At 28.7% G+C, this 26,463-nt stretch overlaps 1 protein-coding gene across 23 annotated transcripts in view; it reads right to left on the bottom strand.

Moving 5' to 3' along the window:
• Positions 1-26,112, bottom strand: part of LOC123274100 (sodium channel protein para) — a 42,064-nt gene extending 15,952 nt beyond the window's left edge. For 6 of the 23 annotated variants that reach the window (XM_044741597.1, XM_044741592.1, XM_044741604.1 and 3 more), the window contains exons 1-19: positions 24,982-26,112; positions 17,467-17,543; positions 15,704-16,137; positions 14,362-14,536; positions 13,023-13,055; positions 10,235-10,390; positions 9,005-9,210; positions 8,465-8,593; positions 7,068-7,159; positions 6,619-6,831; positions 6,437-6,497; positions 5,225-5,534; positions 4,778-5,056; positions 3,094-3,522; positions 1,976-2,069; positions 1,801-1,869; positions 861-1,135; positions 612-785; positions 180-530 (exon numbers count right to left, since the gene is read on the bottom strand). In XM_044741597.1, coding sequence (XP_044597532.1) covers positions 180-530; positions 612-785; positions 861-1,135; positions 1,801-1,869; positions 1,976-2,069; positions 3,094-3,522; positions 4,778-5,056; positions 5,225-5,534; positions 6,437-6,497; positions 6,619-6,831; positions 7,068-7,159; positions 8,465-8,593; positions 9,005-9,210; positions 10,235-10,390; positions 13,023-13,055; positions 14,362-14,505 — 3,015 coding nt within the window. In that variant the 5' untranslated portion in view covers positions 14,506-14,536; positions 15,704-16,137; positions 17,467-17,543; positions 24,982-26,112. Of the gene's footprint in view, positions 1-179; positions 531-611; positions 786-860; positions 1,136-1,800; positions 1,870-1,975; positions 2,070-3,093; positions 3,523-3,836; positions 3,894-4,777; positions 5,057-5,224; positions 5,535-6,436; positions 6,498-6,618; positions 6,832-7,067; positions 7,160-8,464; positions 8,594-9,004; positions 9,211-10,234; positions 10,391-13,022; positions 13,056-14,361; positions 14,537-15,703; positions 16,138-17,466; positions 17,544-24,981 lie in introns of all 23 variants that reach the window. The other 17 variants (XM_044741616.1, XM_044741625.1, XM_044741649.1 and 14 more) reach the window with 6 other exon arrangements.
• Between the last annotated feature and the right edge of the window lie 351 nt (positions 26,113-26,463).

Raw genomic sequence — 26,463 nt, 5'->3', positions numbered from 1 at the left:
CTTTTTCCATGCACAGTAAAAAATTTTGCGTCATTGCGTCAAAAAACTTAGTGTTAAAAATTTTTGTGTAAATTTAACACTTATATTGTTAAATCAACACAAAAAATTGTTAAATATTGAACATAAAAATTTTTAACACAAAATTTTTTGAATAATTGTTTAATGATACTGATACTTACGACCAAGTTACCGATTACGACAGTAGCCAGGAAGAATGGTATACATGAGACATCACCAACCAGCATACAGTCCCACATAGACTCAATCCACTCTCCGCACAGCACACGAAATACGATCATAAATGAATGCATGAAATCAGTGAAGTTCCATCTCGGCAGAGTACCGTCGGGAAAAAGATCCACTTTGTCTGTATAATTTTTTCCAAACAGCTGCATACCCATCACGGCAAATATGAATATTATAATGCACAGCACGAACGTCAAGTTACCCAAGGCTCCTACTGTTCTTCCCATAATCGATATCAACAAGTTTAAAGTCGGCCACGATTTAGCTAATTTGAACACTCGCAACTTTAAACAAAAGGAGCAGTTATTGATAATGTCATAACACAATCATTATTGAGAAATTACTCCAATTTATAATCAACTTACCAATCTGAATGAACGTAATACTGAAAGACCTTGCACTCCTTCAAGACCCAACTCAAGAAGTGACAGAGCTACTATAATAAAGTCAAAGATATTCCAGCCCTCTTGAAAATAAAATTTCGGGCTCATGGCTATCAATTTAAGTCCAGCTTCAATACCAAATGTTGCCGTAAAAAACTGGAATATAATTTTTTTTTAAATTAAAGGAGGTTCATTGAATATTTATGGCGAGATTTAAGTATGTTTACTCACGTAATTGCCGGATTTTAATACCCGCTCCATGTCTTTATCCATATCGTGGTGGTCGAGAGCCATGAATAGGGTATTAACTACGATACAGAGTGTAATAAAAAGTTCGACAAATGGATCAAATACTATTAATGCAACCCACTCTTGGAATTTTAACCATGCCCAACAGCAATCCCATACACACAAAAAATCAATCCCGCGAATAACTGCTGCTAATATTTTCTCTTTCATTGTTGGACCTTCTTCGTCGTCGTCTGTTGAAAAATAGTAAATAGAAACTATTATTTTTTCATAATTAGCACAATATTTACATAAACTATCAACTTATTTTGAAGAAATAGTTTTTCTATATTGTATTATTAATTATTATTAATATTTTTTATTAAAACTAAATTACTATGAAAAAATATTAACAAAAAAATTTACACCTAGAAATTAAAAAAAATTACAAGTACAAATTTTTTTAAAATAATTTTTTTTTATAATTGGCTTTTTTATAAAAATAAAAAAAAAATTCTGTGGATTTAATATTATCTTAGAGTTTATTATTTCTCTAACAATGCAATGCTGTAAAAACCAATCAAGTAACATTGATATGCCTTTTATCATCATCATCAATATGAAAATTCTATTTCCCCAAAATAAAACAATTATTAATTAAAAAATCTCAACAAGCTCGACACCTCTTCGAGTTTTTGTATGTCGCTGATCAATAGAGCCCTAATTTTCAAGAACAAAAACACAAAAAAATTACAAGGATTGTAAATTTATCTATCGACATAAAAAACGCAAATGAAAAAATCAAAAAATTAAAAACGTCGGCTAACTTTAGTATTATAAAACGCAATCATCAAGTAGCAGTGACATAAAAAAACAAGAGTCGAATCCCCACGTGTAGTGACCAAGTGACGCATTGGAGGGAGAGAAAAAGAATAAAAATTACCTCCTTGTTCTGATGATGTGCTTTGCCGCCCAGCAGCTTGCTCAATAATGTCATTCAGAACCATAACGTCTGCAACATAAATAAAACAAAATAACAACTTTGGTATACAAAGTTATACTCAAGACAACAATAGTGCTGGTACGTCTGCTTCTAAATATAAGTTTTAACTTCTGACCTTTCATATCAACAACAGCATTCTGCTGGGAAGGCTCGATGAATGGGTTGTCTTGTTGCTTGTTTTTACCTAGTGGATCTTCCATGTCCACATCCTGAAGTAAATAACAACCATCAAAGGAAATTAATGTCTGGCAAGTATCTAAATTTAAATATTACCAAGTACTTATGAGCGATTCTCTGTAAGGATATTTTTTGCTGTCCTAGGCATTCTTTTATTAGAAAAATTTTTATTTTGTTACTAAAAAAAATTTATTACGAAAGTAAAAAAACATTTCTATTTGGAGCATTGAAAACTAAAATGAAATAAATTTTGGTTTTTTTGCTATAAATTCGTAAACCTCCGAAATAACAGTCCCCTGGGCTGTCCCATTCCCAAAATTAAAACTTTAAGATTAAATTTTAAGTTATTCGTCCATAATATATGATTTGGTTCATAATGTTTATAAACTTAATTAGTTAACTAACAATCTTCTTCAATAAAAAGTACCGAAAATTAATTTGTTTCATTAAATTCATTGAAACCAAAGTTTGTCCCAGGCATTTTAAGAACAGTCCCCTGCCAGAAGTTTAAAGCCAAAAAAAAAAATCCAACGTGTTATTTTACCTTCTGTAAGGTTTATAAGAATCTAATTAGCCTTGAGTTAATGACCATAGGGCTGTTAGCGCTTTATCGCCATTTTATTTAGTGTCAAAGCACCGTTTGTGCTAGAAATATGTGTCTGGGCCACTTCAAAACTCAGTCCCCTGGCAACTATTTTTATTTATAATTTATTTATAAAATTGAATCCATAAGTCTTAATATTATTCTAATTAGTGTAAACATTCATTGAGAACTTGAAAAGTTGAATGCATTGAAATAGTTTGCTTGATTTTTCTCAATTTGATAAAAAAAAACAGTCCCTTGTCATGTTATATGGCAAAAGATACACAAATATCGAAAAAGCAAAAATTAAATCGGCTGTTTATTTATTATGATTAAGCTGACAGTTTTGTAGTCCTTGTTAATTTTTTTTCTAATAAAATCAAAAATAATTTGGTCGGAAAATTTTGTACAGATTTAAGACATCCTTATAGAGAATAACCCTTATATTATTGGATAAATAAAAGTTAACTAACGTGATGTAATTTTTGCAGTTGCTCTGGATGACCATTGGTGGATGGTTGTCTGGCAGATCTACTTCTCAGCCTACTCTCCTTGGTCATGGGTTTACCGGCATTGGCGATACCGCCCAGCAGATCACCATGGGACGTATAAGATAGCCGAGATGTGTGGGAGGTGTAGGATGAGTGTCGCGAGCCCAAACTCGCGTAGTAAACTGGGACGACGATGGTACCATTCTCCTCGGACATCGGAGTCACGGCATTAGAATCGTCCGCGTAAGGCAGATGTTCCTGGGCGTCAAGATATGTCGAGAGTACCAGAGGCTTTCTATCACCACCTGGTGGACCGACAAATCTTCCTCTTCCATTGCGAATCGTGAACTGATGACTTCCTCTACTTCCTCTGCGGAGATTGAATGGCGAACCGGGTAAACTAAGGCTTGCCTGAAAATTTACGCTCATTACTAAAAAAATCACATATTTATTGTTATATTAAATAATTAGTTTATTTAGTAAGACTTGAATATTTATTTTTTTTCGACTTTTTTATTGCACATTAACGTGCAAAGGCCGACGTAGGATTATTTGTAATTAAATTTATTTATTTTGGACAATTTTTCTTGAAAAATGACTTATTTATTTGCGTTATCTCACGTAATTTAAGTAAATAGAGACAGATGTTGTAGATTTAGTTTTTTTGAACCTATTACAATTTAAGTACGTACGGTTGCGACCGTCATCCCATCACATACACGTACCTTCCTCAGATTTTCTCGGTAAGCGCAAGTAAACTGGCCATTAGGGGCGCGAGAGACCTTAAGAAAAAAAAATACAAGAAAAGGTATCTCCTACCGAATATAAGGGTTCATTTTTCAAACGCAACTAGCTTTACACCAACGTACAATAATAATAATAATAATAATAATAATAATAATAATAATAATAATAAAGATATATAGGCACCACTTACAGTTGCAAAAGCACATGTAACAATTATATAATGTACGTGGAAAAAAAATTTTTTTTTTATAATACGTGATATTAAGTATACTGTTGATAAGGATACAAATGTTAAATTCATAAAAATATTTTTTTATATATTTAAATAATCTATAATAATCGTTTATGCAAATTAATGGTACCGTTTGCATGCATGTACTTGTGATTTGTGAGTTATCATAAACTTTTTTTATCCTATTCTCAATAAAAATGCTTCACAAGAAACTTTTTATATTTTTAATAATATTTTGTGATAAAAAGTTTTTTTTTTTCTATGTAAATTTTCGATCCGTTTAATATTCTGTTTGTATATGTTGTTGTAATGAATTATTCTGTCGTGTATTTATTTATTTTCATTTTTTATTCCTAATTTAGCACATGCATCAATTTAACTGATATATATCATGCATATATATATTTATATAAATTTTCTAAATTTAATTATCATGCCGATGAAATAAAATAAAATAGTCAATTTATTTCAAAGACAATTTTTTTATGTGTTTTATAAAATAATTAAAACATTTAATTTTTAAACCAGACTTTTATAATCTTTATTTTCAATTAATCACTTGGATTATTTTTTTTTAATTACCAAGCGACAAATTAAAAACCAAAAATTAGCTTAAAAAAAAAGTAAAATAAAAAAATTATTAATTTATTATTTTTTATCCGAAAATAAACTGTAATAAATACTTACAGCGCTGACTTTTCGAACTTTATTAGCACCATTGTGATTGTTGTTGATTTGTCTGACCCTATACTCAGTAACAGATTCGACAGATCTAATGCTCATTCTTTCTTTGTTGTTGTCATCATTGCCCTTCTCTTGTCCGACAAATAATTCGTAACTGTGACAAGAAAAGTCTGAGGGTGATTTAACGATAGACTCAGCAGCCGCGGCTGCAGCAGCAGCTTCTCTAGCCGCCGCGTGAGCAGCTATTTTTTGCTCTTTCGCTAAGGCCGCTTCTTCAGCTTCCTGTGTAAAATATAAAATTTCCAGGATCATTAAATAAAATAAAAACAAAGCATAGCTAGCACACAACACCTTATCACTGTAACAAGGTATTGCTTACATATGATCTGCAATAGTTCAAAGTGTAACAGGATACACGACAAAGTGAGTTAATAGTAAACATTAATTTACCCTTATCGCCTCCTCTTCAGCAGCTTCTTCTTCCTCAGCTTTCTTCTGCAACTCGTCGTACGACATCGCTACAATGGCAAGGATCAAGTTCACCAGATAGAATGATCCAAGAAATATGATGACGATGAAAAACAACATGTGCCACGGACCAGCCGACCTCAGCACTAGTTGATACAAGTTCTCCCAATAATCTTGGGTCATCAGACGAAACGCTGACAATAATGCCCACCCGAATGTATCAAAACTCGTGTATCCATAATTTGGATTCTCACCGTAGCCTTGCAAGCACGTATAACCCGGCTCACACATTCTAAAATATTAAAAAAAAATTTTTTTCAACTGTATTATGTTTCTTATTTATTATTAATTAATGTAATTAAATTCTCCTTTTTTTTTTTTGAAAATAATACTTTATGTTTCTTCAAAAATTTTATTTAGCATTTCGTCAGTGTCCCAATTTTCTCAGGTACTATAAAAACATTTTACTATTTATTATTAATCAACAATATTGGATAATAAATTTGTATGAATATTATTATATTAGAATAGTAAATTAAATTAAAATTAATTTAGCAGATATTTGATAATTTTAAGTACTTTTTTGACAAAGAAATTATGGAAAAAAAAATTAGAAAAAAAATTGACATTTAGAAATTAAAAATGCAATTTTTTAAAAATAATTTTTTGAAACAAATTTGTTTGTTAAAAAAAATTAAAAAATTGTCAAGTGACTGCTAATTTTAATGTCATTAAATTAAATATTAGCTTAAATAGTAATTAGTATTATGATATTGAAGTTAGCAAACATGTAAAATTTTTTTTTTATTTTTACTATAAAAAAATATTTTTTTTAAATTCTACATGTGCAATTTTTTTACTTAATTTTTTTCATAATAAGTTGTTATAAAGTTGTTATAAAAATCTAAAAAATTGTCAAATTTCTGCTAAATTCAGTATCATAGCATAAATGATAATAATTAAATTATAAAATATATTTATTTAAATTTTATTATTTATTTAATAGTAATTTATGCATAATTAATTGACTTTTGTATGATTTTGCTGTTATAGTACTTGAATACATTTGGAAAACTGCCAAAAAGTTGTACAAAAGTTTTAAATAATCATCGAGTATTACTATAAAAATTTAATTAAATTTTTTTATTAATTATAATTATAAATTAAAAGTTCAAAATATAAAAAAATATTTACCCAGCACCCGACGAATTACCACATAAAGGCATATTATCATTGTCATCTTTATACCAATTGGCTGGAAGAAAACCGCAAATAATTATTCAGCTCAATAAACATGCCAATTTAATGTGTAATTAATAAAATAAAAATAATAAATAAAATAATTAACATAAAAATTGGACAGCAGATGAACTTACTTGAATTGCTGACAAATTTTTCCCAATTTTCATCAGTTAAATTCCCCCAAGAGCCATCATTCGGAAAGTTTTTAATACATTTTTGCGTTAGGACCCCCATGTAAATCTGAAGGCCCATTAACGCAAAGACGGAAAGGGAGAACATGGTTAAGATTATCACATCGCGCAAATTTTTTACTGACTCTATCACAGCGCCGACAATGGTTTTCAGACCTATACAAAGTACATAAAATGTAAATAAACAGCCAATTTATAAATATGTAAATCAAAGTATCTTTTACGGAGAGTTTTGGCCTCTCGCATACTTTTATGATTAATATTTTTTAATTAAAAATTTTTTACAATTGTTTTATAGCAATGTAGACGCAACAAGCACTCATCGATACTAAATAGCTATTCTAATGTAATAATCTCTGTTTACTACTCTGATCAATACTCTCTAAGCATACCTGGTACAATAGCGACAGTCTTCAAGGCTCGGAGGACTCGAAATGTCCTGAGAGCGGCAAGGTTTCCTAGATCTATTCCCATCGTCACATAACTGTAATACACCCGAACGTCACATACATTACAGTGATACAAAATAAACAATAAAATAATAATAACATTAATAATATAAAAATAGTAATATAAAATAAGATGAATTAATTAATAAATCATCAATTTAGTTCAATTACAAACTATTCATCTACCTATGATCTACCGCGCTTTATTAATAAACTCACAAAATTATTATAATTATATATATTTTCCTTTCATGCATGATATATTAGATGTTAAAATATAAATATATATATAATTACATAATTAAAACTTCCTAAATCAAGTTATTATAGTAATAACAATTATTCTATCAACATTTAACGCAAAGTATAATAATTATAATAATAAATTAGTCTACGACGATAAATTATTTTATCGCTCTCTATAAATAAACTAATTAATAAATATTATTTACGATGAATCAGTAACTAAATATTCCACTAAAAAAAAACTATTGTATTTAAAAAATTTAAGGTCTGTTATTAAAACTGCTTTCTACTTCGTAATTATATTAAATATATATATAAAAGTGTTGATGTAATGAATTTGTTGTGTAATTTATTATATATTTCTTCTTTATTTAATCAATTAATAAGCGTTATAGTTTATAAATAATTTTTTTAATTTTATCAGTGTGTTTTGATTTAATGAATTTTGTAACCTACCGATCAGCTTAATAGGACAACTACTTGTCTATGAGGTAATTAAATATAAGCTCCATTTATATTCATTTTCTATGTATTATCCTTTTGGTACCTAATTATTTAAATTGATCGATGTCGCGATTAGATTGCATCGATTGATTACTAGCTAGAGGATAAAAATAATTCTTAAATACGATTTAGATAATTACTTTTTTTTTTAAAAACTTTTAACTTTTATGTTGATAAATATTCTATTGTAATAAATTTAATTATTATAAAAATAACGCATATAGTATGTCCAGCGTTTAAATCACCCGTAATTATTAAAACGAGTGATAGTCAATAAACTATAATTAAAGAATAAATTACGACCGAGAAATATAATTAACAATAAACACATTAATTAATTATTATATAACTCATGAAGATTATTGTGTTATAATAATAATAATAATAATTATTATTATTATAATATTTCTTCTAGTAAAATCTTGATTAAAATTCATTGCTTCATATTATAGATCTATTTATAATTTATATATAAAAATATAAAAAACACATATATGTATTATGTACATATATATATATTTGTGTGATGTATTTTTTTATTTTTTACAAATAATAAATCAATAAATCAATGAATATGTTTAACTACTCACGCTAAAGCTATAACTACGAAGTCGAGCCAATTCCATGCATCTCTAAGATAGGTAAAAGGCTGCAGAATGAAACCCCTCGCCATCACCTTTACGGCGGATTCAAACGTGTAGATCCCCGTAAATATCACTCTGAAAACATAAATTATAACGCTCAAAAAATCAGACAATTATTACATAATATAAAAATAAAACAGAGCAATAATAAATAATTAATATAAAAATAAAATATAAATAATTCTAATAATTCTAATATCTATGACATTATTGTAAATAAATAAATTTATCTAAACTATTAATCTAATTTTTTTTTAAATTACAAACTTACCGATATTTTATTTTTGATTATAAAAAGACAGAGTCTAATAAATCTATAAAAAATTTTTAGCGTTTGACAAAAATTAAAACCTAAATTACTTTAGACATTTATTTAAAAACTAATCAGCTAGCGGTTATTTTGTTTATTGTGTGTGTATTAAAAATTTATTTATTTTTTTTATTTTTTTAAAAGGGGCCCAGGGGACAAGCAAGTGTAATACGTACTCGGTGGACTCGATGGTGGGCGATGTGGGCATGATCATGAGAACGCAGTTACCCAAAATAGTTAAGATGATGAAGAAGGAAAAGAGTGGGTGGACCAAAATATATATGGCCACCCGTCGTATTGGGTTAAACGGGTCGAGGATCCACAGCGCATTCGTCGCCGAGAATCTGAATATATCCTTTCCTTTGCTGATAACCACGAACGTCTGAAAATTTCATTTCATATATATATTAATATTTATTAGAGTTATTATCGAGTGTGATAACAATTAAATCACTAAAAGTAAATATTTTATTCAACTGCACTTTATTTTATTTCTTCTTCTTCAAATATGTAAGTGTTATAAAAAAAAACATTGAGTCTAGAGTAGATCAAGGCTGCCGGCCTGTACATCGATACAAGTTATAAGTACATAAAATTAAGTATTTATGTATCGATAAAAAAATTTTAAACTTTACTAAACTAAGTATAAATTTTCTAGATTTATATATTTCTATTTATAAAATTATAAATTATATTTATCATTAAATAAACTCAATTAACTATCAAGCATGTTTACTATTTACTAATGAGACTTTTGATAATTGCACCGATTGTTAGCGCTAAAAAATTAACGTGTAATTTACATATTTAAAAAAAAAAGTTTATTTATTAAAGAGGAAAATTCTTGATCCGAGAAAATTACCCCCATGAAAAAAAAATATGTGCCGAAATATATAAAAAATATATAAATATATAAAAAATATGTATAGTAAATATATTTTTAATAATTAACTTTTGGCCGATTTTCATATATATTTTATATGTTTTAAATATATTTTAGATATATTCAAAATATATCTTAAAATACATAAAAAATATATAGCTAAAAATATAAAAAAAATATATTATTAATATATTAAAAAAATATTTTTTATGTATTTTGACATATTTTTTTTTCATGAGGGTATTTTCAAGAGTTTTTTGTTTTATTTAATTAAAAAAATTTTTGAATTGAGAAATTTTTTTGATTTAAGAATTTTTTTCTTGAATCAATCACGGAAAAAACAAGATGATACTGGATATCATCCCAGATTATACTCAGTATAATCCAGATTACAATGAGTATAATCCAGATATCACTGAGTATAATCTGGGATGAAATCCAGTGTCATCTTGTTCTTTCCATGAAATTAATTAAGTTAATTTTTTTTTTTTTTTTTAAATAATTAGTGAACTTAAATACCCACCCGTTGATTGTGGTAAAAGGTGTCGATATCTTCAAGAGGCGTCGAGGCCAGCTCGGGGGGAAATTCGTTGTGCAATCGGACTGGAATAGGCGCCCCTTGTTCGAACATCGGATCAGGCTGTGGACCGTCATCCTCGTCTTCGTCGTCATAACGGGTCTGTGGGATAATCATAGATTAGTAAACTTCCTCAAAACTCCCTCGCATTGCTTCTCTAAAATCTATAAAAAAAAATTTATTAATCATATCATAAATATATTAACTGGAAAATTTTTATATACAATTTTGGATTTTATTTGATTTTATTGTATACCAATGTTTGTTTTTTTATTCAATTACTGCACAGAGCATGAGAAATAAAAGAAAATATAATTTTACAAATATAAAATAACAATTTAACATGCTTTTATTTATTCCATATTTGTATGTTTATTTATTTTCTTTATATGCAATCCTGTAATTCAATATTGTTTATTGTTTGCATTTCATCATCTGAAATATTGATGCACATTGGTATAAATCCTAGGAAGTAAAATAGTGATTATTTGAATAAACTTGTGTACAGTAACAAGCGATGTGTACTGTAAATAAAAATATTAAATACTATATACTAATATATTTATATATACCTACACATTCTAGCCTATTAACTATTTTCTTCAGCCGATAAATAATTAATAATTAAATTCAGTTTTAATAAAGTGTGTTCTCATAATTTTATATATAAATATATCTATATATTATAGATTTTTTATAAACTAACATATTGATTCGTGATAACAGTATTTTATTGCGCGTGCAGGCAATCTAATTATTAATTAAAATCATTAAAATAAATGTGTAATCGTAATATTAGATCAGTTGTTACAATCGTGACTCATTATAATAGGTCAATTATTTAGGCTATTTTTATAATAACCGTATGTTGATTTGTTTTTTCTAATCTATATTCATAAATAAGCCATATCTATTAAATAACATTCACTGTCAAAGCGTTTGGTTTATTTTTACACTGCCTGTAACATTCGAATCTCATAATATTTTTAAAACTTTTTCAAAATTACATTTATCGTCTTCTTCACGGAAAAAAGTAAATTGTAAAATTCACTCGGATTCCAGTTAATTTTTATAGTTTCAAACAATAAAGCGGACATCGGGGTGGCACAAATGTAAATATTACAAAACTTATTGTAGAAAGTGTAAAAGCCACAATTTATAATTTAATATCGAAAATGTGATTATTAGCTGTCACTATAGTAAATAACGACTTTCTCATCTTAAAAAATTACAGTTTCAAACAGTAAAAATTATCGTTTCAATATATAGTCTACTATGAGGAGAAGGGGAAGGTCTCACACTCGGAGAATTTAACATTTGAAACAGTAAAAATTCTACTTTTAAAATATATATTTTACCAGTCAAAGCAAATCAATAATTATAGTTTGATTTTTAGCATTTTGTTTAAAATTTACCATTTTACTTTGTTAATATTGACGTTGCTTGTATAGAAATTTAGTAACTGTAGTTTATATTTTTTACATATCATGCGATCATTTTTTAGGTACGAAATGATAAATGTAAAAGTCAAAATTCTTAATTATTATACTTTAACATTTTCGACTTTTACATAGCGAATATTACTGTTTGAAATAGTATTTTCTTCCATGTAAATAAAAAATTGTAGCATTTAAATGATAAATATTATAAAGTGATTGTTAAAATCACGAGTTTACTGTTTGAAATGGCAATTTTTTCCAGTTGATCATTACTTATTATAAATCGACTATCATTTATTACAGTTTACTTTTTTCCGTGTACGGAAAAAAGTAAACTAAAATTCACTCAGATTCCAGTTAATTTTTACAGTTTCAAACAGTAAAAATTGCCGTTTCAATACATAGTCTACTATGAGAAAAGGACGGTTCACACTAAAAAAATTCAACATTTAAAACAATTAAAATTCTATTCTTAAAATATATATTTCACTAGTCCAACCAAATCAATAATTATAGCTTGATTTTTAGCGTTTCGTTTAAAATTTACCATTTTATTTTATAAATATTAACGTTGTTTGTATAAAAAATTAGTAACTGTAGTTTATATTTTTTACATATCATGCGATCATTTTTTAGGTACGAAATGATAAATGTAAAAGTCAAAATTCTTAATTATTATACTTTAACATTTTCGACTTTTACATAGCGAATATTACTATTTGAAATAGTATTTTCTTTCATATAAATAATAAATTGTCTCATTTAAATGATGAATATTATAAAGTGATTGTTAAAATCACGAGTTTACTGTTTGAAATGGCAATTTTTTTATCATTACTTATTATAAATCAGCTATTATTCATTAAAGTTAACTTTTTTCCATGATAAAATTTTGGCTTTTAATTGAAAAATATCTGAAGGTTAAAAAAATATTATGAGATAAATTAGATATTGAAGCAAAAGCGTTTATCGTTCCCCAGTGTAGTTTTCAATAGATTAAAAATTGTGTGTGTTTGTGTGTGCGTGTAAAACTAGATATTCTATACAAAACAAGCTCTAGTTTTTCAATTCAGTACACATATATATGTATAGGAATACGTATCTATATATCTATATATGCATAATCTATGGCTCTAAATGCTGTGGATTTACAAGAGAGTCGAACAATAAATAAATATTAAAAAAAAATTTTTTGTTCTCAGTAAAAAAAAAATATAGAGATAGAGAGAGAGAGAGAGACAGAGAGAAAATTGTGTGATTAGCTTGTTATTACTTGGCATGATGCAACATCTTACTTCTTTTTTCTTTTTCTTCCGTCCATAACCACCCTGGAATTGCACAACAGGGAAAGAGTTACATACATACAGACATACATAGGAAGAAATAAGAGATGAAACATAAATCGGTTAAAGAGAAATAAATTACTATTAAAAAAATAAATAAATAGCTAACAATGTAACTTAATATATTCTCTCTCAAATAACTATTGATTACTTTATATAGAGTAAGTTAGTAAATAATTATTATTTTTAAAAACTATCACATACATTTTTAATAATTTAATTATTATTATTATTATCTATTTAGTGATTTTTAAGTCTACGGGACCAGTAAGTAGACGAATTAAGTAATTAAGTTAATTGTAGGGCAAGGTATTGCAGAAGATTAAAAGTGTAACAAGATACGAGATAGAATCAGGCACAGCATATGTATCATAATAACAACAATAATAATAATAAAAATAATATTAATAAATATGACATTGCATACATCGAGCTTTCGCACGCGACTGTAATACTGTATGCTTTTAGACATTGAAACAAAGAGAGAATTAAAGTACAGTACAGAGAGAACAGTACAGTATAATAGTAAAAAATACATTTAGAAAATTGTATACACAAGTATTGACTTTACAAATTGTTGTTGTAATTTATTTCAGAGTTTATTAAATCCCACTGACGCTACTGCTAATTTTACATTGTCAAGCACACACCTAACACTTTTGTAGCAATATTTACTAATTTAAAACGCGAGTTTAAGATTTTTTAATTAAATTTCATCGACGTAACACATAAACAGTCACATTTAGATATAAAAAGACAATTTAATGTAATAATAAACATATACTTTTAATATTAGCCGTTATATATACACACAGTCGTGCTTTTTACTTTGCTTCATTATGATTATAAACATAAAATCATTATTTACTTTGTTCTCAACAGTTTACATTTAAAAAACAAAATATATAGTATATAAACAAGACATTGATTGATTAAACTGCAATTTACAACACCGGATATTTATACGTAAGGCAGAGTTGCAATAAAAAAAGCACTTTCACCTGTTTAATATACAGCGAGCGCGTTAAACTTTTTAAAGCTCTCCCATAAAGTAAATTTCTCTTTTATTATCAACTTTGTTATTTTTTTATCAATATTTATTATTTGGATCTATTCTTTTATGAGTCGTTAATATTATATGGATAATACGCCTGGTATTTTATGCTTTTCTTGGAAAAATTTAAATATTATCTTTGACTTTGAATTACTAAGGTCTGACTGGGTAAGTTACTGGACTACTTAGAGTACTTAATTGTGGTATAGTATTGTAATTTAATTTAATTGGGCATACCTCGCCTTGTGCTCTCTTAGCTTCGAGCTCCTTTTGCTTGGCAAGTTCTTCAGCAATGCGAGTTTCAATAGCAGCCAAAGATTCCCGCGTGAACGGACGGAACAAACTTCGTTCTTCTGATATAGAGTCAGAAAACTCGGACATTGTCTACGCTGCGCACGACAACGGCACCTTCCTGTAATTACACTTAATTATTTTAATAATTATCTTTTATTTTATTTTTTAAAGGTGTTTTTTGTCATCCAGCTGGAATTTTTTATTTTTTAACAAAATTAAAAATTTTTTTAAGGCTTATATTTCTTGTTATTGACAAAAAATGTACAAGAAATTGAAAATAATATTTTTGTTAAAATATAAATAAAGAATTTTCTTATTAATAGAAAGAATAAAAATATTTTTTAAGTAAAAAAATTTTTTTTAAGAAATTAATAAAAGCTTTTTTGCTAAAAAATTAATAAAGATATTTTTTTATTAAAAAAATTAATAAAAAAAATTTTTTATAAAACATGTAACTGATGGTAGTGTATTTGATATGTAAATAATTAGATGGAGCTTTTTGTTACAAATTGAGCTAACAAGCGAAGAGTGTGTGCTGACACACGAGTGACGAAAAGTTTCATTAATTAATTTTATAAATAAATGTAATTAACTAACGTTTTTTGTCATCCGGCTGGAATTTTTTATTTTTTAACAAAAAATACGCAAGAAATTGAAAATGATTTTTTTATTAATTATTATTTTTATTGAAGAAACTAATTAAAGGTTTTTTTTTTGTTTAAATGTTAACAAAAAATTTTTTTTATAAAAGAATTTTTCTCCCCTCCGGGCGGAAAGCGTCAATTTTCCGCTCGCTGCGCTAAATGAAAATGCCGCTTTCCGCCTCCGTCGAGGAGAAAAATAGTATTCTCACCACGGGCAGGAAATAAGAAAGCCTCAGATCACATGTTTGTCGACCTCGGCTTCGCCTCGGTCAACAATTACATGTAATCTGAAACATTTCTTATTTTCCTGCCCTAGGTAAGAAAAATACTATTTATTAATAAAAAGGAGAAAAATATTTTTTAATTAAAAAAATTAATAATAAAATTTTTTTTAAGGTATTAATAAAAGCTTTTTTGCTATAAAATTAATAAAAACATTATTTTATTGAAAAAATTGATAAGTAGCGAAAAGTTTCATCAATTTATTTTATAAATAAATGTAATTAATTAATTTAATCAACAAAATATTTAAACAATAAAGAAGAAATTAATGAATACAAATATTTATTAATAAAAAATATGTTTTATAAATATTTGCACATGTTAGCTATTAATTAAAAAACGAAATAAAATTGATATACCTTACGGTTGGTGCTAACACTTCCTTAAATGACGGCTGTGTGTCTGAGGTGAAAAACAATAAAACAGTCGATGGCGAAAATAGTGTTGTTGTAAGCGAGATATTGAAATGTTGTTAGCTCTGAGTAAGTGCTTCTTTAATTTGGAATGCGCGGTAGAAGTAGTGTACAAAGAAGTTTTGTAGGATCGGACGGATAAATGCGGCTGTTGCACTACGTAACTCCTCGTTATCTCGCTTTCTTTTTTTTCGCCGCTTGCGATAATGATACTCCGTCGTCTTGTTTGATTTGTTTCACTCCTCACGTTATGCCTGCGTCTCCCGGTATTTTTATTATTCGGTAGAGGTGAAATTGCGGCGACCAGTAGTGAGCGCGCTGCGGCAGTGCGTGGTATGTTGGGGCCAATCCAACGTGAACCAAGATTTTTCATGTCCGACCTGAACACACAGATATCCAATTATCATTTTATTTTATTCATTACATATTATCATTCTTTATACTTTTTAACCCTTTAATACTAACTAGTTATTTGATTCTCATCATAAAATCCATGAATAAATTTACTGCCTCAATATAAGTTAACGTTACGGTTACAACTATCACAGAAAAAATGTTTCTACGTTATTTTATTATTATTTTATGACCGGTAAAAAAAAAAAAAAAAAAAGCCTTTATGCTTAATTTTATTTTACTACTTTCTGCTAATCGGCTAAATCTATTACTGAAAATTGCAAGAATAAATTCTATTGACGTTTATAAAAATAAATTTTTTTTTAATGGAACTGCAAATGATATCGTTATTGTGCAATTTAACTTTTAACCACTTGAACTTTGAGATAGTCTATTTATGAAAAAATTTTAATTTATCGATGAAAAATTGGTAAATATTTACAAGTGGGGTCAAGCATTTTAATTTTCATTTTTTTAAACGAAATTTTTATTGATTTTATTGATATATTTTTTTTTAAATACATAAAAAAATGAACAATTAAAAAAAAAAAAAAAAAAGTAGATTATTACAATTTTAACAAATTTTCAACTTATTTTTTTTTAATTAATCGTTTTTTTATGAACTTTTCAAAAAAAAAATATATCAAAAACATCAAAAAAAGATAAAATAGAAATTTTATCCAAAAACATAAGAGCCAAAATTTTTTCCAACTTTTGAAGGTAAAAAAGCTATCGAAATCTTTATTTTTTTATCATAAATGCGCCGTAAAAATAAACAGAATCAAGAAAAAATTAAAAAATGTTAATTTTTCACTCAGATATGACCAAAAATAGGGTGGACCCCACTTGTAAATAATTACCAAATTTTAAACTAAAAAATTAATAAATAAATAGTCTGATTAAAAAAAAAATTTTTTTTCCATCCAAAAATTTTTCTCTTGAATCAAATTAATTTTTTTTATCAGTCTGATTAATAAAAAGTCTTTACAAAATAGAAATAGTGACAATTTAACAAATCAACATATTTTTTTATCAATCCATTAATCATATTTCAACTCTCCATTAACTAATAGAACATAATACTGATTGACCCATTTATAAGTATAATATTTCTCACAAAGTTTTGTTTAATAAAACTGAAATTAAATATCAATGTATTTTACTTTCGAGTGTCATAATAACATTAGTCATTTCTTCCGACAAATTTAACCCAACTACAAATTATAAATCATTTCTTGTTTTATAACTCCGCACTAATTAACATTTTAAAATACTTTTCAACAATAAATAACACCATAAATAAATAAAATACATACATATACATGAAGCGACGACGAGTGTGCTCAATCTGCTATTGGAATTATCATAGCCTGGACTTTGAAGCTACGCGTCACTGTGGAGCCCCATCAAAACAAAAAAATACCCTCATTAGCAATTCAACCCTTGGGCTATTAAAAAATAAATAAAAAAACGGAAGCAAAGAAATGAAGAAAATGATATTAAAAAAATTTTCCACGCTCCAACCCACCGGGAATGTAAACACGCTATACAAACATAATAAAATGATCTCTTCTCTCTACTCGGGTATTGTTTGAAGACCATCACACATATACCGACAGTGTATAAATATATACACAGCGAAATTAATGCAATAGCAGTAGTAGTATATAATAGGGGCAAGTTTGTATGCAGGTATCAGTTGTCTAATTCACGTGCATTAGAGCAATATCGGTTTTTATTAAATAAAACTCCCGCAGATGACATCTGCGGTCGGCTAGAATGCGCTCAAACTTAAACCACTGGCATATTTTATTATCCAGGTGCCAGACGAGTAAAATAAGATATAAAAAATATTATAAAATATTAAATATACACGGAAAAAAGTAAACTGTAATAAATAACAGTCGATTTATAATAAGTAATGATCAACTGCTAAAAATTACCATTTCAAACAGTAAAATCGTGATTTTACTATTCACTTTATAATATTTACCATTTAAACGTTACAATTTACTCTTTACATGGAAGAAAATACTATTTCAAACAGTAATATTCGCTATGTAAATGTCTAAAATGTTAAAGTATAATAATTAAGAATTCAGACTTTGATATTTATCATTTCGTACCTAAAAAATGATCTTATGATGTGTAGAAAGTATAAAATAAAGTTAGTAAATTTCTAATACAAGCAACGTCAATATTTACAAAGTAAAATGGTAAATTCTAAACGCAACGCTAAAAATCAAACTGTAATTATTGACTTGCTTGGACAGGTAAAATGTATATTTTAAAAGTACAATTTTTACTGTTTGAAATGTTAAATTCTCCCAGAGTGAGACCCCCTTCTCTTTCATCTGAGTTCTCCTTCTCCTCATAATATGGACTATATATTGAAATGGCAATTTTTACTGTTTGAAACTATAATTTTTTAAGATGAAAGAGTCGTTATTTACGTTATTTACTATAGTGACAGCCACTAATCACTTATTTTGGATATTAAATTATAAATTTTGGCTTTTATACTTTCTACATTAAGTTCTGTAATATTTATATTTTTGCCACCCCGATGTCCGCTTTACTGTTTGAAACTATAAAAATTAATCGGAATCCGAGTGAATATTACAGTTTACTTTTTTCCGTGCAGCGTAGCAGCGTTGGAGTAATATAAAGAGTAGCGTAAAGTATAACTGATGAGCGTACGTACGGTATGGTAACATTAGGTAGTTATTGTATAGATATAAATATATGTATGTATAACAGGAGAAAATATAGTAATAGTAAAACGATTAGGTGATCGCGTGTCAATGGAAAGTAGGTGAACACGTTACAGTCAGTGCCCAAGTAGCTACAGTCCTTCACCAGTCAGACTGCCCGACGGTGGTGGCTTACGAGAGTCGGTGCAATTCCAAAGCCCGGTGTACTCTGTACTGAAGGTGTATGTGTCCGTTTGCAACAATATCGATCGTGTGCCACGCCGAGCAAGTCAGCCGATTTCACCCTTACATTTTCGATGATTTTTTTACCTTTTACATACTTTTTTTTTACTCCATTTATTAGCCTACTTCCCTATTATTTGTAACACCCTATTATCCTCTGATAACTATCACTATCTGATGATCTGACAATCTGAGTGGCCCTTCACTCATATTATTTAATAAAGAATTCATTATCCACAGAGACTAGACTCTGTTTATTTTTGTTTCCGTTTTTGGCTTATCACCCTATCAAATTATTTTAAGAAAATTGGTTGCGATAAAAAAGACAAATAAAGTAATAACAAAAATGTTGACTTATCGGTCAAATAGTTGCCCATCATTTCGATCGATATTTAATATAAAAAAAAAGGGAAAAAAATTACTGGTAAATATTACGAAAAGAAGAAATGAAAAACAAAGTGTATTTGCGTTAGATATTTGTACTTTAATGCTTCTATTATGTATGCTTATATGTATGGAAATTTATTGTGGATAATATATGCTGATGTATGGTAAGCAGGGGCTGTGTCTATCGGAGTTTTGTTGTTGATACGAGAAAGGAATTCGATTTGAGACGCATTGGCGGAAGCGGATAGAAGCATACCGCGCCATCTTAGCGTATTTATCGCGACGGCAGCGTCGCCAAGTACTGAGAAAGGGGGTAGCTTTCAGAGAGAGAGGATTGTGCTGCGGAAAGCTAAGCTTTGAGAGAGCAAGAGGATCTGCCTGAGGGTGGTAACGCGGTGAACGGCGATACCACCACCGTGACGTCATGAATTAGGACGCGCGGACGTTGCAGAAAAATGTTGTCATGACAACATACACCTTTGTGAATGGTACTGGCACACAATAGCCACTTTCTCAGAATTTATACTGCCCGATTTAATAAATAATAAGGAACTATTTGCGGTAGAAAATTTTAATTGATCAACAATCGATTTGTTTATTTGTAATTTATAAATTTTAAATTGTTTTTTTATAAAAATTTTTAGTAATTATTTACAAGAGGGGTCTATGCTATTTTTTTCTTTTGATTCTGCTTGTTTTTACGGCGCATTTATCGTAAAAATATGAAAGAAAAAAATAAAGATTTCTATAGCTTTTTTGCTTTCAAAAGTTGGAAAAAATTTTGGCTCTCATGTTTTTGGATAAAATTTCTATTTTATATTTTTTTGATATTTTTGATATATATTTTTTTGAAAATTACATAAAAAAACGAACAATTAAAAAAAAAAAAAAAAAAAATTAAATATCAGAATTTTCTAAAAAATTTATACATTTTTTTGAAAATTTTTTAAAATTGTGATAATCATTTCTTTTTTTTTAATTGCTCATTTTATTATGTATTTTTCAAAAAAAAAATATATATCAATAAAATAAACTTGTAAATAATTACTCAATTTTTTAGGATGTTAAAAATTGAGAATAAATAAATAAATTAGTTGGACTTTTTTTTTAGATTTATCATTTTAATTTTTGCTCATTGAAATAAAAAAAAAAAAAAGTTAATGTAAAAAATGAGCTTGTAGCAAAAAACAGAAAAATATAAATGAAAAGCATATTTAAAAAAGGAATCGATCGAAAGAAAAAAGAAAGAAGAAATGAGAGAACAAACGACAATAATAGCGAGTGATTTGAGAGGGCAACTGTGCAAGGCTACGGGAAATATTTAAGCCAAAATAAAAGATTCATCTGGTCGATGGGAAAGAGGTGAAGAATTTGAAATGGCGCCGGCGCTAGTACCGACTCTTATACTCTTCTGTCTGTCTACTCGGTCTCACTACTACTACAACCCTCAAGCCCGAGCTCGGTCTTATATCATCCCGGAGTAGTCATGCTGTACTATTATATTTTATTCCGCAAAATCCGCCGAGAAACCTGTGCTGGAAAGAGACGAATACGAATATAAGGAAAATGCATCACCGTGTCGCCTGGGGCTGCGGAACAGAGTGCAGTTGCTTGCTCTCTTCCTTCCGTTGGTTTACTTTTTTAACTCCTATTAAATCCTATTTTATTCTATCCAGCTTACTAAGACTGCTACTCCTATTTTTTATTTTTATTATTATCATTATTATTTAGTATTATTGTATAGACAGAGAGGTAGCTATCGATCTTTATAAACGAAACTGAACTACTGGAGTAGTCGACATGAATACAACCAAGCGAACCTTGTCACCGGTCGCTCAATAGTCCGTCATTATCAGTTTGGAACAACCGATCGCCAGGTTGAATAGACCACCCCCAACTTACTATTTCCTGACATTTACCTTCCACCTTTATTATCTTATTTATTCACGTTAATTATTTAGTTTATTTACCCAGTCTTTAACATTTCCCTTAAAATACATAAACATCTATTCACCCGGTCATCCATCCATTTATAATAAATTATTATTATTATTTTACACTCTACTCCCATACTTATATTAGGGATTAAACATTACAATTATAGAAGTGATAGTTATCACTCAATTTAATAGAAACATTATTTGCTGTTCTCAATACAAGCGAAATATAAATACCGGTTTGACCCAGTTACTACCTCTATCCGCATGGCCATTTCAACCACCCAATCCCTCTCTTTACCCTTCCTATCCACCAATAGCGTAATAATGCCACCCGCACCGCATAAACGTTTACCTGATTCTCTGATTCAAAGAAACTTGTAACTTTATTCTTGTTTTTTTTTATCATTATTATTGTTAATTATTATCATTAAAGTATCTGATTTTTAATTTTTAAATAATAATAATAGTAACAACAATAATAATAATAATAATAATAACTTTATTCTTGATGATGATGATGATGATTATTATTATTATTATTATTATTATTATTATTATTATTATTATTATTTAGTTTTAAGATCCAATACTTCAAATTAAAATAAATATTTGATCCTTTTATCCTCTTATATTTATTTTAATTATTATTATTATTATCAAAGTATCTAATTTTTAAATAATAATAATAATAAATTAAGTTAGTCGAAATCTAAACATTTTTATAATTTTTTTTTCATTAAAAAAATTATTACAAATAAATAAAAAAAGTTTTTATTTGTAAAAAACTTGAAAAATTATGAGTGCAACTTTTAAAAAATATTTTTTAGTTTTAATTTAATAAATTAAAAATCTCGGCTAACTTTAGTATCATTAATAAAAATAAATAATTACTATTATTAGTATTAATAAATGTTAATTTGATAATAATTATATCCCTTTAATTAACAAAATAGATAAATAAATAATAAATAACAAAATGAAGGGTTTAATGATAGCAGGTGGAGCATAATAATTACCCTCTAATAAAGTATGCCAGGTGGACATAGAATGAAAATTAGTGGTGCAGTATGGTGTACCGCGGCATGACATTGGCGGGAATAGTCGAGTTACGATAGTATTATAGTAACACAATGAACAATGACAAATAAAATGGTACAGTGTAAGTGGGGTTGGAGAATAGAATAGAAGTAAAGAGTTTACTCGGAAGACTATAGAGTACAGAGAGTGGTTTAGGCTGAAAACACGCGCTGATGCCGGCCCCGATCCCATAACTTGGGGTCATGCGCGTGACTATCCTTTGCCCTCTATATGCATTCAAGTATACATAGATATATAGATATACATCTTCATCTATACATATACATGAAGGTACAGTATACATGTACGGTTGATAAGAATTACGCGACTGAGGGTCTGCGCGCGGCCTACTGACCTGCTATTGCTTCGTAACTCCGCTCTTGTTGCCACTCTACATTTGAAACAAAAAAACTACATAATAAAACATACACCCGCCTTGTATTCTAATACCGGCTCTCTCTAATTAACTTTTTAACGATTAACTGGAATTACGGTTTAACAATCACGACAGTGATACATTAAAATAATATTATTAATAACGTTAATCTCTAAGTTATGGTAATGGTAATGATTACCAGGCTGTCGTGAGTTGTTTACCTACGTGATAACTTTTACTGTATGAATAAATAAATACCTCGGTAAATAATTTATAAACAAAATACAAAGAAGAAATAATACTAAAATACACAAATAGACGATTAAATAAATAAATAATAAAAAATATGACAGAAACATCGGGCCAGGGATGAAATCAATAAGCTCGATAGCCCGAGAAGCGTGTATTCTCGTTACCAAGCCCCCAAGAGTACATACACATGCTCTCGTGACAATTCTCCCTGCGATTTTCACCAGCTACCTACATATATTTATATTTATCCACATATCTATACACGACACATTCTTTTGTGTCATCCTTCTGGTAATGCTATGTATATATAAGTATAATCGAACTTTATATGAGTATAAAATATTATAACCGTGGCATGCTTGACAAAGTGCTCGCAGCCTTGGCCTCTGTCAAAGCCAATCATCCGTTCTAATAGACTCTTGGCATTTCTTCCCGCTGAGGTATGGTAACTGCTAGCTGCTAGCTGCTAGCTAGTTACTGATGTCAAGCAACCAACCAACCTCATTGAAAGTTCACCCGAGCCTTTACGTGGAATATCTGAGACATAATACGAGTCAGTCCCTTAATCAGCAGCCACAGAAAAAAAAATTAACTTTAATCAAGTAAATAATTTTTAAGAACTTCATATTCTTAATTTGAGTAAAAAAATTCTCAAACTAAGAATTTTTTTTTGTTTAAATAAATTTTACTTGATATAAAAATTTTTCGTCTTGATTCAAAACAATTAAATTCATCAAAATTATTTTTTTGGTTCAAGACAATTAAATTCTTCAAAATTATTTTCTTGGTTCAAAAATTTTTCTCTTGATTCAAGTTATTTTTTTTTTTTTTTTCAGCGCACGTAATAACCGAGGTCCGATCTTCGTCAGACGTGAATTGTAAGACGAATTGAGATGTATGGAGTATATATTGATGATGACGAGGGATAAAGCTAAAGACTGATGAGATAGGTAAACCGATATCTCTTAAAAAGATTAAACTGTGACGGATGCGGATGGCGCAGTAGCTACTCTCGTTCAATGACCAGCTCCAAGTACGCCTGCACTCAACTTGCACTCCTTTAACCGACCGGCTGGCGCTAAGTGTACTCGTACTACTTTCAATACTACTGCTGCTGCTGCTGCTGCTGCTTCTAAAGCAAGAGCTTTATCCTTTGTTAAACTTTATTGTCTAATTATTATTACTATAATCATTATTGCTAGTTCTGTTAATCGGGAATGACTCTAACTGCGAGGACTACCGAGAAGTAGGTTCCAAGTTGGATCAGCTGATAGCTGTGATAGGGCAAAACAATTGACGTATTGTGCATCGATTGGCCTCTAGTCACTTGCCTGCAAGACTATTCACGATGTAAAATAATAATAAGTTATTCATAATGTCTATTACAATCTCTTAGGGGAGCGTAAATTTAACATATCGAATAAATAAATAATAGAGGAACTTTAACTTATAAGTCTGTGGTAATAAGTGTCGAGTATAGCCCGCATTGTAACAGTTACTGCAAATAGTCAGTAGTTTAGTTACATTTTCCTACTTTTACATATTTAACTTTAACATATTTCTCTTTACTGCCCGTCTTTATTCATAACTTTTTACCTTTTTAATACGAATTTAACTTTATTCTCTTACGCGTGTCGTGATCAATACGCGTCTTGTAAACCGTATTGTCGTATTGACCAGCGATTCGACGGTAGACTCGTGCAGGAAGGTCAAAAGGTTGCGCCATTACTTAAAAAATAAATAAAATAATTCAAAAAATATAATTATAATTTATTTTATAAATATAAAAAAGCCCAACGCAAGAAGAAAAGTTTTATGAAGAATATAAAAATACTGATTGATAAATATAAAAAGGGTACTTACACGACGAGTGTCACTTTTTCATACATATATAAATAAATATATTTACTTATATATTTATATATATATACTATATATAATGTATGTATATACAGTCGAGGTTTGATGCAGGAAAAAAGCGATACAGAGGAGAATAGGCACTGATGTTTTGGGGCGGGCTCTGAAGATATATCCGCGGGCCTTGGCTGGGTTTATTAATTCTTATATCTCCTTTCTTAATATTTTATCAATTAATAATTTTTTTTATCTAATTATTATTTAATTAATAAACAAAATCTTCCTCTTGCTGTTACTTAAACTTTACTCTTACGGTACACAACACTCAAGATTTTTCAGCACAGCACTTAATTAAGCAATAACATATATATAAGAGAACAAGCACACTTGGTGTCCCAAGCAGTCCCCGAAATAATCCATTATTTCGTCCGTCACCTTCATCGCAGCTGCAAGGACCCGCCCCCTATCATACTACACAAAGGTGTAGTGAATAAATAGAGCATAAAACTCGGTTTGTGTTAACATTTCAGGCTCTCATCGATGCCTTGTCATTACTTTCACTCACCACCAGCTAATATGTCCATCAATTATCCGACAATCGGGCCTTATACCATCCACCAGTTATCAGAGTTTTTCGTACGCATTACAGGCGAGAGGGTGGGTTACTGTGCGTGTTTATCAGATTAATTTTATTATTAAATATTTTTATTTAAATTAAATAAAATGACACCTCCCGCAGCAGTATCACGTCACAATGGCAATCCTATTTCAATGGATGATTAACCGAGTCTCAGTTCACACTGGAACTAAGTTCTCAAAGAGAGATTGTCTTTTAAACGCTAAAATGTCACGGACACATTTTTTATTATTTTATTTTCATTTTTAATAAATTATTTTAAAACTTTTACTTTAATTAATTGCTTTCGTTTACGTTACGTTATCCATCCGTTTTCACGTATAGTCCTTGTTTTATAATAAAGTTGTGTAATCACCGCGTGTGTACTCCAAGCATTGCCTAGATTACGTTTTATTAATTCACAAAAAATAATTCAACGATTATATATTCCTCCTGGTGATATTTTTATTTATTTATTATTAGTATTTATTATTTTTGGTAGTTTTAATTATTAGTATTATTGTTATTATTATTATTATTATTATTATTATTATAAATTACTTGATTTATTTATATTTGTTACTGTTTTATATGTCAAGTGTTTTAATTAAATAATATTTATTGAAATATATTAGTTTTAAACAGAGGCAGTCTTGAAGGTTGGTGTCCAAATCGCGGGGAGACAAACCGACCCGAGCACGGATGTTACTGCATCGTCCTGCGCCAACATCGCGGTGCGGACTTTCCACGAACTATATTATAACCCTCCCTATCCCCACTTAATTCTCCAACCACCCCGTGACGCATCCGCGATTCCAAATCCGGACGAATCATCCCCCACTCAAGCTACCCATTGATTTTATTCAGAACGT

This window comes from Cotesia glomerata, linkage group LG1 (assembly GCF_020080835.1).
Source record: "Cotesia glomerata isolate CgM1 linkage group LG1, MPM_Cglom_v2.3, whole genome shotgun sequence".
NCBI classification, from domain to species: Eukaryota; Metazoa; Arthropoda; class Insecta; order Hymenoptera; family Braconidae; genus Cotesia; species Cotesia glomerata.
This window is presented reverse-complemented; position numbering and strand designations above follow the sequence as displayed.